This window comes from Solanum lycopersicum, chromosome 5, assembly GCF_036512215.1.
Source record: "Solanum lycopersicum chromosome 5, SLM_r2.1".
Lineage (NCBI taxonomy): Eukaryota > Viridiplantae > Streptophyta > Magnoliopsida > Solanales > Solanaceae > Solanum > Solanum lycopersicum.
This window is the reverse complement of record NC_090804.1, coordinates 42,749,615-42,766,134: the sequence shown is the minus strand read 5'-3', so window position 1 is coordinate 42,766,134 and position 16,520 is coordinate 42,749,615. Positions and strand designations below refer to the sequence as shown.

Sequence of the window (16,520 nt, the reverse complement as noted above, 5' to 3'; positions counted from 1 at the left end):
TTCTCTCATTCGGACTGAGAGGATGTGGGATAGACCCCCAAACCCTCATTTCCTTTTATTATTTTTCCTTTTAAATCTCTCCTTATTGGCTGATAGGGTGTGGTATTGAACCCCTACATTCATACTTTTATTTTCTCCTTAAATTTCATTTATTCTTCCTAGAGATCGTGGGTTCGATTCCCACACGCCTTAACCTTATATTTTTCTTTTAATTCCTCCTTAATTCTGACTGAGAGGTGGTGGGTTAGAATCCCACTCCTCTCATTTCTTATTTTTTCTATTTCATTTTTGGTCAAAGTCACATGTTCGAATCCCCCTAGCCACATTCATTTTAACTTACATGATTTTTCTGACTTTCAACATGGTGAGGTCATGGGTTCGATCCTAAGTAACCTGACTTATTTTTCCTAACATGTTTATTTTATTTAGCTTGATCGAAACTAACATCAAAGTGCTGGAATTTTGATAACATTTTTGCATCCTATTTTCTCACCTCTTTCACATTAAATTGCTAACCGTTTGGAGTAGTTTTTAGTGAGTTCTTTAGGTGCATTTTTAAGATCACATTTGATAAAGAGTTCGCAGTCAAATCACAACTTTTACATCACTTATGCACATCACGATTTAAACAAGTTTCTGCAAATAAAATACAATCATAAACATGTAATTTTCATGCTCCGATCCGTGTCCAAAAGTAACGACTACACGTTGCACACACGTAAACAAATATTTTTTCATAACACATAGGTTATTAGTCATACGATTCCAAACACACATTCATGATCATATTCATCACAAAAATCTTTACATGCCTAATGTCTAGCAGCATACATACTAACCTATAACCATCGATAGGAGCTAGTGATTGAGTCATGCAACAGGGAAACAATTATAGTTTTCAGATAAGAATCGAATGAATCCTAGAGTTTTATTTGGAAAGGGACAAAGAGTAAGAAGACTCCTACCTTTTCTGTCGTTCATCCTTGAAATTTATTCCCTAAAACGTCTCCCAAATCATGTTCGATTCGCCGCAACTTCAACTCTAATTCGACGGAGAAACTTCTCTTTTTACCTAACGTTTTTGCTTATGTTTTGATTATATTTTTGTCTGAGTTCTTCAACTGTGTAAAACTTTAGTAATTTTTCTTCTTTAGTACTCTTGTTTGGTAGAGAAAACGTGAAAGAGAAGTGTTGAGACATGAGAGAGTTGAGCGTGACAGAGTAGTTTGGGATTAGGAGTTTTTGATTGGGAATAAGTCAAACTAGGACTCCTTATTAATTTAATAAAATTCTGATTTAATTAGCTTAGTGAAAATACTATAAATCCCTTCAAAAAATAAGATTATAAACCTCAAATTAGATACATTTAATTGAAGCTTCCATTAAGGTTCAAACTCGGTGGAGTGACTACCGCGAATGGGTAATTTCGAGTTGACCCAACTCAAACCGTCAACTTAATTAAATTAATTAAGAAATTAATAAATTTCTTAGGGTAATTACAATATTACCCTTGTCCTGGAAAAGTCAATTTTATCCCTAGACCCTCAAAACTGTGATTTTTCCTATTCAAGTCCGGTAAAGACTCATCTGAGTAAATCTTAGTATTCAGGAGCCCTACACGGCTGAACCAACCATTTATAGCTCAACTAACTCCCCATGTTTGTTCGCTTGGTTGTAGCAAGGGTTTAGAGGTCTAGTTCTACGCGCATCAATCCGTGTGAACCCAGTCTAATTATAGGCATTCTAGACACATTAAGAATTACTTTGCATATCCATTTTTATGGTTGTTACATTATCCCCCCCTTAGGAACATTCGTCCCCGAATGACACTACTAACTATCTAGCGTAACGCCAGTCAGATGATTCCTCCACAATGCCTTCACTGCATGAGTCTCCATGTTTCTTATCCGCTTGACCTATTAGTCTAAAATATAGGTACATCCTTATAGGACAAGTCTTTATTGACCCCAAAACCTTCAATAGGTAGAATCGATGTTGGATCACCTAGAAACTTCTTTAACATAGAGACATGAAAAACTGGATGAACAGAATCTAGCTCCACATGAAATGCAACCTCATAGGCCACCTCACCCACACACAATAGGATCTCTTATGGCCCAAAATACCTCGGACTCTACTTCCTATTCCTTCCAAACCTCATCACCCACTTAATAGGTGATATCTTCAAATAAACCTGGTCACCAACATCAAACTCAAAGGGCAATTTTTTGTTTTCTACATTAGAATTTTGCTTACTGTAAGTTGTAGTTAAACTGTCCCTAATCAACCTGACCTTCTCTAAGGCCTCATAGATATATCTGGAATACTAGAGACCTACACCTCTTACCATGTAGTCCCTCAAATTGTGTCATCCCAATGCTCAAGTGATAGTCGTCATTATACGATAACTCTATGAAAGGAAGATGGTCATCCCAACATCCCCTGAAGTCAATCAGACACTCCCTCAACATGTCTTCCAATGTCAGAATGATACGGTCCGCCTGCCCATCAGTTAGAGGATGAAAGGAAGTACTAAGCTTCACATGTGTGCCTAATATATTCATGATGGATCTCCAAAAATGTGAAGTGAACTGAGATCCTCTATAAAAAAAATGATAGACAAAGTAATGCAATGCCATCTCTCAATCTCATCAATCTAGAGTATCGCATAATCTTCGGCACTATAAGTAGAATTCACAGGGATAAATTGAGCATACTAAGTCATCTTCCCACAATAACCCATATGGGGTCATGTTGTCTCCTAGTATTCGGAAGACCAACCACGAAGTCCATATTAATGGCCTCCCACTTCCAAGCAAGAACCTCAATAATATGAATAAGACTGCCCGACTTAAGATGTTCTACCTTAACACGTTTACAATTAGGACACTTGGCCATATATTCTTCAATGTCCTTCTTCATGCTATCGTACCCATAGATCTTCTTAAGATCATGATACATCTTGGTGGAACCTGGATGTATAAAATATCTAGAACCATGGGCCTCTTCAATGATCCTAGCTCGCAAATAATCCTCATCTAATACACACATCATGTCCTTGTACCTAAGTATGTCGTCACCTCCCAAAGAAAAAGACTCATTCATCTTTATCAGAACTGATTCCTTTAACTCCATAAAAACATGATCAAGAAGATTACACTTCTTGACTTGAACAGCCAAGGACGATTTAGAACTAGTATGAATTGAAACACCCCCTCTATTAGAGTCAACTAACCGTACATCCAGTCGGGCATGTTTGTGTACATCTTTCACCAACTCCTTCTTCCCATCCTCAATATGGGTTGTACATCCCATGATCATCCTTCTGAAAGCATTAGCTACAACATTAGGCTTACTTCGATGGTAGTAAACATTCATGTCATAGTCCTTCAACGACTCTAACAATCTCCCCTAACGTAGATTCAACTCTCTCTACATGAAAACATATAGGGGACTCCTGTGGTCTGTGATCACATCCAGGTGCATTCCGTCCTAGTAATGCCTCCATAATTTCAATGTAAGGACCACAACAGCTAACTCCTAGTCATGAGTGGGATAATTCTTCTCATGAAACCTTGAGATGTCTGGAAGCATAAGTTATCACCATACCACCTTGCATAAGAAAAGAACCCAAACCAACCCTATATAAATCATAATAAACTATGTAATTCTCACCACACTAAGGCAAAGTAAGCACTAGGGATGAAGTGAGTATGTCCTTGAGCTCCTGGAAACTCTTTTCACAAGTCTCTGTCCATTAAAACTTGGAATTCTTCTTAGCCAAAGCTGTCGAGGGGGCAGCAATGGAAGAAAAATCCTCTACGAACCTGTAGTAGTAACCAGCCAATCCCAAGAAGCTATGGATATCTGTGGGAGTAAGAGGTTTTGTCCAGTTCGTAATAGAGTCAGTCTTCCTGCAGTCACCTCCACACCCTGATCGTACACAACATGACCCATGAACGTCAGTGATCTTAGCTAAAATTCACACTTGCTTAATTTAGCATACAGTTGATGTTGTTTAAGTACTTACAAGGTTAGTCTCAAATGTTGTTCATGATCTTCCTTGGTCTTAAAGTAGATGAGAATGTCATCAATAAATACTATGACAAACGAGTCAAGGTATTCACAAAAAACCCTGTTCATGAGATCAATAATGTAGCTGCTGCATTTGTAAGACCAAATGACATAACTAGGAACTCATAGTGACAATAAAAGGCACGAAAGGTTTTCTTTAAGATATATCCATCCCTAACCCTAAGCTGATGGTACCGTGAACGAAAATCAATCTTTGAGAAGAAACTAGACCCTTGGAGTTTCTCGAACAAGTCAACTTTTCTGGGAATTAGATATCGATTCTTGATAGTGACTTTGTTGAGTTGCCAATAATCGATACACATACTAAGGATTACTTCTGTCTTTTTCACAAACAACACTGGAGCGCCCCAAGAGGTATGCTCAGCTGAATGAAACCTTTATAAGTGAAATCGTTTGACTACAACTTCAACTCTTTGAGTTAAGCTGAAGCCAATCAGTAAGAAGGAATTTATATTGGTTTAGTTTAGGGTTATAATTCGATACCAAAGTCACTATCTCGAGTGGGACGAACTCCAGGCAAATCATCATGAAATGCATCATGGAACTCATTCACTATAGGCACTGGGTCTATGGAAGGAATGTCATGATCTAAATCATTGAAACTCACAAGATGACTCGAATTGTACCCCTCCAAGACCAGGTCTTCTTCATTAGGGAAATGAAATAGAAAAAACGTACTATGGCAATCCATACAAGAATAACAACTATAAAGACAATCCATGCCAAGAGTAACATCAAAATCATGCATTGGTAACTCAACCAAGTCTGCACACATAGTCTTTCCACTTACAACTATTGGCCAATCTCTGTTTACTCTATCAGTTCCTACATTTTCTTCTAAAGGTGTACTAACAACTATAGGATAATGCAAAACTTCAGGTAACATCTCAAAATTTAGAGCAAGTAAGGGAGTTACAAAGGAAAGCATAGACCCTGGGTCAAGTAAAGCATAAACAGAAGTTGAGAATACTTGCAGCATACCTGTGACCATATCAGTGGAGTTCCCCTGCTCTTCCATGACATTCAGGGCTAGAACCTGTTCCTCTTAGGAGGCTCGACTGCTGTTGCACCATGTGAATTAGGACTAGGTTGAGTATTACCTCCAGCCTGACCCCTGTACTATAGGTAGTCCTTAACCATATAACCATTCTTACCACAACCAAAGTAGGCATTAGTGCCCTATCTACACTCCCCACTGTGAGCACAACAAAACTTAGTAAAGTTATTTTTGGGAAGCTTCGTATCACCTCTATTGCCCTTCTTGGGGCCTCCTCTAGGTGTTATACTCCTCTGAAAGTTTGAGTTCCCTGAACTCTGTTACCCCCTTTTTAATCTGGGCTGCTCAAGGACACCAAAATTGTGTCTGTTGCCTCAATTTCTAGGACCTGCCTTATCATGAGTCTTAGGCCTTCTAGCATATCAGACGCTCCTTTTCTTCTGTATGTCCTCCACCTTATAGACATGCACCTATAACTTTGAGAGGTCTATTTGATCGTGTAGCATTGCATCAAGACACTGCTCTTCCAGATCTCTGGTTACTTCTGTGAGAAACCTACTTATCTAATCCCTGCTGTTAGATATAAGGGAATTAACATACTTCGATAGTTTAACAAACATCAAGAAATACTCCCTTACTGCCATTGATCAATTTTTAAGGTTGATAAACTCCTCAACCTTGACCTCCATCATCTCCCTGGGGATGAATTTCTCAAGGAAAGTTGTCCTAAAAATCTCCAAAGGTACCGAAACATCACCCAAATCTCGATTATCCTACCACATTTTGCACCATGTCTGTGCAACATCTTTAAGATGATAGGAAGCTAACTCTGCCTTCTCGGTATCTGTGGCCCCAAAAGCCAAAAAAATCTTATGCACCTCATCCACACACTCCTAAGGATCCTCTGAACTCTTAGACCATGTGAAAGTAGCAGGATTCAGCCTCGTGAAGTCTCGCAATTTTTCAACCATTCTACGAACCATTGGATTCTCCCTCTAAAGATTATGCCGGTTGATCTGGTCGTTCATGGCCATGGCCTGCATAGTGATAACATATGCCATCTGGGTTCGAGATGACAACACCTCCACATCATTCAATCAACAGGGTTAACCGGAATAGCAACTCCTTCAAGTAGAGCCTAGGGTGAAACCTGATTGTCTTCAACAGCTGACCTCCTTTCCTCTGACCAATGGTTCTCCTACTATTCATTCTCTTAAAAAACAAGGATTTATTCTATACACGATCATAACATCAAGAAATCATATATTAGGAAAAGCCATGATGAGATCAAAAGAAGGGAAATTTTCCTACGCATCATGCATTCTCTAATCCATGATAGTGGTGCACTTCACTACCATGACTTTGAAACTACTCAATCTGGTTGATGTTGACTTATGATCTTAAGAATTTAACATAATTCTCTGATACAAACTTTGTCACGACCTGAATTTAGACCACAGACAAGACCGGTGTGGTTGACCTCTTCGGGGTCGCAGACAAGCCTACATACGTCATCCTTACTTCATCTAGGTTAATTTTAGCAGAAAATTTGTACTTTTTGTTTCGTAACATGCATGTAAGTCATTCTACTTAAATTCATATATGTTCCCATCAACCATCTAACATTAAGAACATAAAATGAATGAAATAGTTCAATAATGCAATAAGTGTATACTTGCCAAAATGGCACCAATACAACGTCTGAAATAAACGTGAATGAAAGTTCGTGGAACATACTCAAATAGATCAATCCTATAACTAAGCTACAATATAATGGGAAATTGTCCTCGAATACATGAGGGCTTACCAAGTCCGGATGTTTGCTCTACGTCAGGATATCTTCAACATCAACGTCCACCTGTGTCTGTACCTAAAAAAGTAAACTTTTATGAGATTAGTACACACTTGTACTAAGTATGGTTATATAAAAAAACACAACAAGGACATGCATGAGTAAGAATAGCTCTTTCCCAACAACATGATTTATGGAAAGTCAAGTCAGTGGAATTGCCAAATTAGGATTTGGAAAATCAGGTGACTTGCCAAATGTGAATTAGGAAAGTTGGGAGACTTGCAAAATTTGAATAAGGAAGGTTGTGGACTTGCCAAATTTGGTTTTGGTAATCCATGCCATGGGAGTAACATGCATCAGCATACGTATAATATTGTACATAGAACATAACATCTTACACATAAAACATAACATATCGCATACAACACAACATATTTGATATCATTTGTTCATATTCCATGACCCCTTGGAATCATGGACTTGAAATTAATACTTCCGAAAATAAGGGCTCAACATATGTGACCTCAACTAGGGATCCTTCATTAGAAATCACAGAGTCTGCTTCATTCATTAATACGTACTACATTTCATTCATTCATAAGCTAGTGTAAACACTAGCCATACCTAGGATGTAGTTTAAGACTCTCATCAGGCTTGTTGTACAATGATCAAGAATAACCTAGTGTCATTACTTGAGTATAGCTCACCTCTTGATTATCCTATACTAACACTTTTCGTATCGTTCCTATAATTATGTGCATCATCTGAGCTTGACCTCATTCATTTATTTGGGACCTTTAACTTTAACCAACATAGATCATGTGAGCATCCTGAAAAGCATTGTCTGCCTCACACCAAAAAGAGGTGGAATCAACGGCCAAGTGACCCAAAACATGCTAGCGTACACAGGGAAATAAACCCTTCTAGATCCATATATTGACAGTATAGGTTCAAACATTAGGATATATAAGGAGACCAATACCCGACATGCTAGACAGTCTCATTTCATGAGAGTTACATGAACCTCCACCCTTTATAAAAGAAGGCATCACCTCTTATATCTAGCCTATCAGTTCTAAGTATAAAGTTTCATTACATTCAACTCATACGTTATGGAAGCTAGTTTCTAGTATGAGGACATCATAGCTCAATAGATGATTTATAATCTCATCATTAGTATTAAGTATACATTAATCTTAATACTTTCGTTAGAGTTTTCATAGATATTGGTCTCTTTTTTAACTTCACACTCTCAATGGTAAGTACATTTTGGTAACATTTACCTAGGCTCATTTGAGATTGCTCTCATCTTTCTCATGAGCCTCGTATCAAGTTGTCACCACATTCATTAGCTTTATCATATTTTGTCTTCATAATTACTCACCCCTTTTTACGTCGATGATCATTTCATTATATGCCAATGCACTTGGCCATTTAGTGTGTTTCACACACTTACTTGACCCTTCTAGGGTTTCATCATTTAATTACATACATCTTAGGCTCACTTACTTTACACTTATTCTAGACTTATGGGTATATACATACAAGCCATTAGGCTTCAATCATAGTTCGTTCAAGTGATTCATATCTTCCTAGGATTAAGTAGTACAATACTTATACATCTTGTAAGTATGCCAAGATTTCTATTTCGATTTATGTAGGCAACATTATTTTTGAATATTTATTCAGGTGTGACTTATGTATCAATACATAATTTGGTCAAGGAACCTGATTTCGAATCCCTTTGACAATACTTACATTTCTATTTATTTTGGTTTGATCCACACGGATTGGGACCCAAGATCGAGCCCTAACGCCTTCATTTCATTTTCACCTTGATTTGTCTCATGATTTGTCTCTCATTGGAACTGAGAGGATGTGGGATAGACCCCCCAAAACCTCATTTCATTTTTTTTCTTTTAAATCTCTCCTTCTTGGCTGAGAGGGTGTGCTATTGAACCCCCACAGCCCTACTTTAATTTTCTCCATAAATTTCTTTTATTCTTCCTAGAGATCGTGGGTTCGATTCCCACATGCCTCAACCTTATATTTTTCTTTTAATTCCTCCTTAAATCTGACTGAGAGGTGGTGAGTTCGGACCCCACTCCTCTTATTTCTTATTTTTAGAATTTCATTTTCGGTCAAAGTCACATGTTCGAATCCCCCTTGCCACATTATTTTTAACTTACATGATTTCTATGACTTTCAACATGGTTAGGTCATGGGTTCGATCCTCAGTGACCTGACTTATTTTTCTTCATTTTTCCTAACATGTTAGTTTTATTTAGCTTGATCGAAACTAACATCAAAGTGCTGGAAATTTGATAACATTTTTGCATCCTATTTTCTCACCTCTTCCATATTAAATTGCTATACGTTTGGAGTAGTTTTTAGTGAGTTCTTTAGATGCATTTTCAAGATCACATTTGATAAAGAGTTCGCACTGAAATCACAACTTTTAGATCACTTATGGACATCACGATTTAAACAAGTTTGTGTAGATAAAATACAACCATAAACATGTCATTTCAATGCTCTGATCCGTGTCAAAAAGTAACGACTACACATTGTACACACGTAAACAAATATTTTTGGAAAACATAGGTTATCAGTCATACGATTCTAAACACACATTCATGATCATATTCATCACAAAAACTCATTACATGCCTAATATCTACCAGCATACATACCAACCTACAACTATCGATAGGAGCTAGTTATAGAGACATGCAACAGGGAAACAATCCTAGTTTTGTTGTTCAAACCTTGAAATTTATTACCTAAACCGTCTTTCAAATCACGCCCGATTCCCTGCAATTTCAACTCCAATTCGACGGAGAAACTTCCCTTTTTTACCTAACGTTTTTGCTTATGTTTTTATTATATTTTTTTCTGATTTCTTCAACTATGTAAAACTTTAGTAATTTTTCTGATTTAGTACTCTTGTTTGGTAGAGAAAACGTGAAAAAGAAGTGGTGAGACGTAAGAGAGATGAGCGTGAGAGAGTAGTTTAGGATTAGGAGTTTTTGTTTGGGAATTATTCAAACTAGGACTCCTTATTAATTTAATAAAAAATTAATTTCATTAGCTTAGTGAAATGACTATAAATCCCTTCAAAAAATAAGATTATAAACCTCAAATTAGATACATTTAATTGAAGCTTCCATTAAGGTTCAAACTCGGTGGAGTGACTACCACGAACGGGTCATTTGGAGTTAACCCGACTCAAACCGTACACTTAATTAAATTAATTAAGAAATTAAGAAATTCATTTGGGTAATTACAATATTACCCTTGTCCTAGAAAAGTCAATCTTATCCCTAGACCCTCCAAAACGAAGATATTTCCTATTTAAGTCCGGTAAAGACTCATCCGAGTAAATCTTAGTAATCGAGAGCCCTACACGGCTGACCCACCCTTTTATAGCTCAACTAACTCCCCATGTTTGTTCGCTTGGTTGTAGCAAGGGTTTAGAGGTCTGGTTCTATGCGCATCAATATGTGTGAACCCAGTCTAATTGTAGGCAGTCTAGACACATTAAAAATTACTTAGCATATCCATTTTTATGGTTGTTGCATTATCCGCCCCCCCCCCCCCCCAAGGAACATTCGTCCCCAAATGACCCTACTAACTATCTAGCGTAATGCCAGACATATAATAATATAATAACTATCCACAAACAAGAAATAGAAACATATAACAGAGAGATAAGAAAACATAGACTTAAGAGTAGGAAGTCTAACCTTAAGAGCTGCAAAGATTAAGGTAGCGGGATATCATATCGGCCTCGGCTTCCCACGTAGAACCCTCAACAAATGATTCCTCCACAAAACCTTCACTATAGGAATCTCCTTGTTCCTTAACCACTTGACCTTTTTGTCTATAATCTCCACAGGTACCTCCTCATAGGACAAATTTTCATCGACCCAAAACCTTCTAAAGGTAGAATATATTTTGGATCACCTAGGCACTTCTTTAACATAGAGACATGAAAAACTTGATGTACAGAAGCTAGCTCCGCAGGCAATGCCAACACAAATGCCACCTCACCCACACGTTTTACGATCTCATATGGACCAACATACTTCAGACTCAACTTCCCATTAATGCCAAACCTCATCACCCCCTTCATAAGTGATATCTTAAAATAGACTTGGTGACCAACATAAAAATCTATGAGCCATTTTGTGTTGTCTGCATTAGATTTCTAAGGCCTTATGAATGATCTCTAGACCCAAAATGGATGAATTTCAAGCCTCGAACCACCAAACTTGAGACCTACACCTCTTACCATGAAGTGCCTCAAACTGTGTCATCGTAATGTTTGAGTGATAGTCGTTATCATACGAGAACTCTATCAAAGGAAGATGTTCGTCCCAACTACTCCTGAAGTCAATCAGACACACCCTCAACATCTCTATCAATAACTTAATAGTGCACTCCGCCTGCCCATCAGTCTTAGCATGAAAGGCACTACGAAGCTTAACCGGTGCGCCTAAGATCTTCTGGAAGAATCTCTAGAAATGTGAAGTGAATTTATCTCCTCTATAAGAAATGATAGACGAAGGAATCCCATGTCATCTCATCAATCTAGAGTCTCGCATAATCCTCGGCTTTGTAAGTAGAGTTCACAGGGATAATGTGAGAAGACTTAGTCATCCTGTCCACAATAACCCATATGGAGTCATACTGTCTCCTAGTCTTCAAAAGACCAACCACGAAGTCCATATAAATGGTCTCCCACTTTCAAGTCACAATGTCTGAGTAAGACTGCCAGACTTAAGATGTATAGCGTTAAACTGTGTACAATTAGAACACTGAGACACATATTCTTTAATGTACTTCTTCATGTCATCCCACCAATATATTTGCTTAAGATCATGATACATCTTTGTGGAACGTATATGTATGGAATTTCTGGAACCATGGGCCTCTGTCGTCACCTACAAAAGCAAAAGACTAATTCATATTTATAAGAATTGAGTCTTTTTACTCCATAAAAAAGGATCAGGATGCTGACCCTTTTTTAATTCAACTACCAAGGACAATTAAGAATTAGGATGAATTGGAACACCCCAACTAGTAGAGTCAACTAACCGCATACCCAGTCTGTCCAGTCTGTGTAAATCTTTCACCAACTCCTTCTTCCCATCTTCAATGTGGGATGTACTTCCTATGCTAATATTGCTCAAAGCATCATCTACAACATTAGCCTTACTTGGATGCTAGTGAACATTCATGTCACAGTCCTTCAACAGCTCCAACAATCTACGTTGACGTAGATTCAACTCTCTTTGCCAGGACACTTACTGGAGACTCTTGAGTATGTGAACACATCCATTTGCACTCCGTACAAGTAATGCCTCCACTGTATAAATGCAAGGACCATAGCTGCCAACTCCAGGTCATGATTGGGATAATTCTTCTCATGAACCTTGAAATGTCACGACGCATAATCTATCACCTTACAACCCTGGAAACACTTTTCACAAGTCTCCGTACATTCAAGCTTTGCATTCTTCTTAGTCAAAGCTGTTAGCGGGGTAGCAATGGAAGAAAAACTCTTCACGAACCTATAGTAGTAACCATCCAATCCCAAGACGCTACGCATATCCATGGGAGTAAGAGGTTTTGGCTAGATCATAGCAGCCTCAGTCTTCCTGGGGTCCACCTCCACACTCTTATCAGATACAACATGACCCATAAAGGTTACTAATTTTATCAAAAATTCACACTTGCTGAATTCGGCATACAACAGATGTTGTCTAAGTACCCGCAAGTTTAGTCTCAAATGTTGTTCATGCTCTTCGTTGGTCTTAAATTACATGAAAATATTATCAATAAATACTATGAAGAAAAAGTCAAGGTATTTACCGAAGACCCTGTTCATAAGAACTATAAATGCAGCAGGTGCATAGTAACCATAACGGGTATGAAAGGCAGTCTTTGGAATATGTCCATCCCTAACACCGAACTAATGGCACCATGAAAAAAAATCAATTTTCAAGAAGAAACTAGACCCTTGGAGTTGGTCGAACAAGTCATTTATTTTGGGAATTTGATACTTATTCTTGATAGAGACTTTGTTGAGTTGCCGTTAATGGATAGACATTCTAAGGGTTCAATTTTTCTTTTACACAAAAAAATACTGGAGGGCCCCGAGAATATATGCTCGGATGAACGAAACCCTTATTAGTAAAATATTTTGACTAGAGCATTAAATATTTGAGTTGAGCTAGGAGCCATTATGTAAGAAGGAATTGAAATTGGTTTGGTTTCGGTTTCTAATTTGATACCCAAGTCAATCTCTCGATTGGGAGGAACTCCAGGCAAATCATCATGAAATGCATCATGAAACTTATTCACTATAGACACTGAGTCTATGGAAGGAATGTCATGATCTAAATCATTAACACTAACAAGATTACATCATAACCCCTTGGACATAATTTTACTGGCCTTAAAGTTTGTAATAAAGGGATTAGGACGATCGAGTTGTACCCTCTGAGACCAGCTCTTCTTTATTAGGAAAAAAATCTCACAACCCTACTACGACAATCCCTACAAGCATAACAACTATGAAGCCAATCCATGCCTATAATAACATCAAAATCATGCATTGGTAACTCAACAAAGTTGCACACATAGTCTTACCACTTACAACTATTTGGAAATCCTTGTATACCCTATCAGTTCTTACATTTTGTCCTAAAGGTTTACTAAACACTATAGAATTAAGTAGAACTTCAGGAAATATCTCAAAAGTGAGAGCAAGTAAAGGAGGTACAAAAGGAAAATATAGACCCTGTGTCAAGTAAAGCATAAACAGAAGTTGAGAATACTTGCAGCATACCTGTGACCACATCAGCGGACTTCCCTTGCTCCTCCGTGCCCTTCAGAGCTAAAACCTGTTCTTCTTAGGAGACTCAATTATTGTTGCACCCTATGAATTAGGAGTAGGCTGAGCATTACCTCCAGCCTAACCGTTGTTCTGTGGGCAGTCCTTAACCATATGCCAATTCTTACCGCAACCAAAGCAGAGATTAGTGCCTTTTCTGCACTTTCCACTGTGAGCACGACCACACTTAGCAGAGTTCTTTCTGGGACGCTGCATATCACCTCCATTTCCCTTCTTAGGGCCTCCTCTGATGTTGTACTACTCTGAAAGTTAGAGTTCCATGAACTCTGTTGCCCCTTTTTTAATCTGGTTTGCTTACGGATGCCAAAATTATATTTGTTGCCTCTATTGCTCGGAATTTCCTGATCATGAGGTTCGGGCCTCCTAGCATGTCAGACGCCCCTCTTCTGCCGAATGTCCTCCACCTGCTCGACATACACCATCAACCTTGAGAGGTCCACGTTATCGTGAAGCATCGCATCCCGAAACTCCTCCTCTAGATCTATGTTAATTCCTTTGAGTAACCTACTCATCTCATCTCGGCTGTTAGATAAAAGGGAAGTAGCATACCTGGATAGTTTACTAAATATAAGGGAATACTCCCTTATTGCCATTAATCCTTGCTTAACGTTGATAAACTCCATAACCTTGGCCTCCATCATCTCCCTGGGGAATAATCTCTCTAGGAAGGCTTTCCTAAACAGCTCCCAAATGACTGTAGCATCATTCAACCTAGCAGGGTTAACCGGCATAGCCACTCCTTCAACTGGAGCCTGAAGTGAACCTAATTTTCCCCAATAGTTGCTCCTCGTTTGCTCTTACCAATGGTTCTCCTTGTATTCATTCTCTGAAAACAAAAAGGAATTATGTTAGGCAGTCTCATAACATCAAGAAATCAGACATTAGGAAAAGGCATTATGAGATCAGAAGAAGGGAAATTTTCCTACGCATCATGCAGTCTTAATTAAGGATAGTAGGGCACTTTACTACCATAAAATAGAAACTACACAATGTGGTTGATGTGAACTTATTATCTTAAGAATTTAACCTAATGATCTGATACAAACTTTTTCATGACTTGAATCTAGGCCCCTGACGAGACCGGCATCCCTGACCTCTCTATGTCAATGACAAGCCTACAGACATCTTCCTTACTTCATCTAAGTTAATTTTAGCGGAAAATTTGAACTTTTTTTTGGTAACATGCATGTAAGTCATTCTAACTAAAATTATATACGTTCACCAACAGAAAATTAACCTTAAGAACATCAAATGAAAGAAAATCTTCAATACTACATTAAGTGTATACTTTCCAAAATGGCACCAATAAAACTTCTGAAAAAAACGCGAAACAAATGCTAGTGGAACATGCGGCCTGCACCAAAAAATGTATAGTTTTATGGGATTAGTTAACGCTTCTACTATGGGTACATGAAAGCCCACACACGTACATGCATGATTAAGAATAAGTCTTTCGCAACAACATGATTTATGGAAAGTCATGTTATTGGACTTGTCAAATTGGGATTTGAAAAGTCAAGGGACTTGCAAAAATCGAATTAGGAAAGTCAGGAGTCTTTCCAAATTTGATTTAGGAAAGTTATGCTATGGGAGTAACATCCATCATCATACGTATAATATAGTCAACATCGCATAACATCTTACACATAACTTATAACATATCGTATATAACACATAACATATTTCATATCATTCGTTCATATGAAATTAGACCTTTGAATCACAGACTTGTCATTCAGACATCCAAAAATGAGGGCTCAACATATCACACCTCAACTAGGGAGCCTTCTTTAGCAAACACAGAGTCTTCTTCATTCATTCTTACGTACATCATTTCATTCATTCATAAGCCAGTGTAAACACTAGCCACACCTAGTATGTAGTTTAAGACTATCATAGGGTTTGTTGTACAATGATCAAGAATAACCTACTGTCATTACTTGAGTCTGTCTCAGATCTTGATTAGCCTATCCTAACACCTTTGGTATCATTCGTATCATCATGTGCATCATTTGAGGTTGGCCTTATTCATTCATTTGGGACCTTTAACTTTAAACGACATAGATCATGTGAGCATCATGAAATCTAGTGCCTCGCCCACACACAAAAAAGGTGGAATCACTTGCCAAGTGACCCAAAACAGGCTAGCGTACATAAGGAATGGAACCCTTATAAATCCATATATTGACAGTATAGGTTTAAAGATTAAGAGATATAAGGAGACTCATACCCGACATGCCGAACAATCTCATCTCATGAGAGTTACGTGAACCTCCAACCTTTGTAAAAAAAGGCATCACCGCTCATATCTAGCCTATCAGTAGTTACTATAAAGTTCCATTACATCAATCTCATACGTTATGGAAGATAGCTTTTCGTATGAGGACATCATAGATCAATAGATGATTTCTCATCTCATCATTAGTATTAAGTATACATTAATCTCAATACTTTCGTTATAGTGTTCATAGAGTCTGGTCTCTCCTTTAGCTTTACACTCTCAAAGGTGAGTACATTTCAGAAACATTTACTTAGTCTCATCTGAGATTTCTCTCATGTTTCACATTAGCCTCTTATCATGTTGTCACCATATTCATAAGATTTAGCATATTTGTTCTTCATAAATACTCACCCCATTTTATGTGAATGTTCATTTCGTTATATGCCAATGCACTTGGCCATTTAGTGTGTTTGAAACTCTTACTTTACCTTTC

General features: G+C 37.9%; 1 protein-coding gene across 1 annotated transcript; it reads right to left on the bottom strand.

The window, feature by feature from the left end:
• Positions 1 to 3,757: 3,757 nt before the first annotated feature.
• On the bottom strand, positions 3,758 to 5,113 carry LOC138348825 (uncharacterized). Its single transcript, XM_069298405.1, has 2 exons — positions 4,579 to 5,113; positions 3,758 to 3,933 (listed from the first exon to the last, which is right to left on the bottom strand). The coding sequence occupies exons 1-2, from the start codon at positions 5,111 to 5,113 to the stop codon at positions 3,758 to 3,760; spliced, it is 711 nt and encodes a 236-aa protein (XP_069154506.1).
• Positions 5,114 to 16,520: the final 11,407 nt, after the last annotated feature.

What these genes read in the sequence shown, in the direction of transcription:
- LOC138348825 (XM_069298405.1), bottom strand. Translation starts at nt 5,113, where the DNA reads ATGGAAGAGCAGGGGAACTCCACTGATATGGTCACAGGTATGCTGCAA. An exon ending in CACTCGAGATAGTGACTTTG is followed by an intron (nt 3,934 to 4,578) that starts GTATCGAATTAT and finishes GTGTACGATCAG; the next exon opens with GGTGTGGAGGTGACTGCAGG.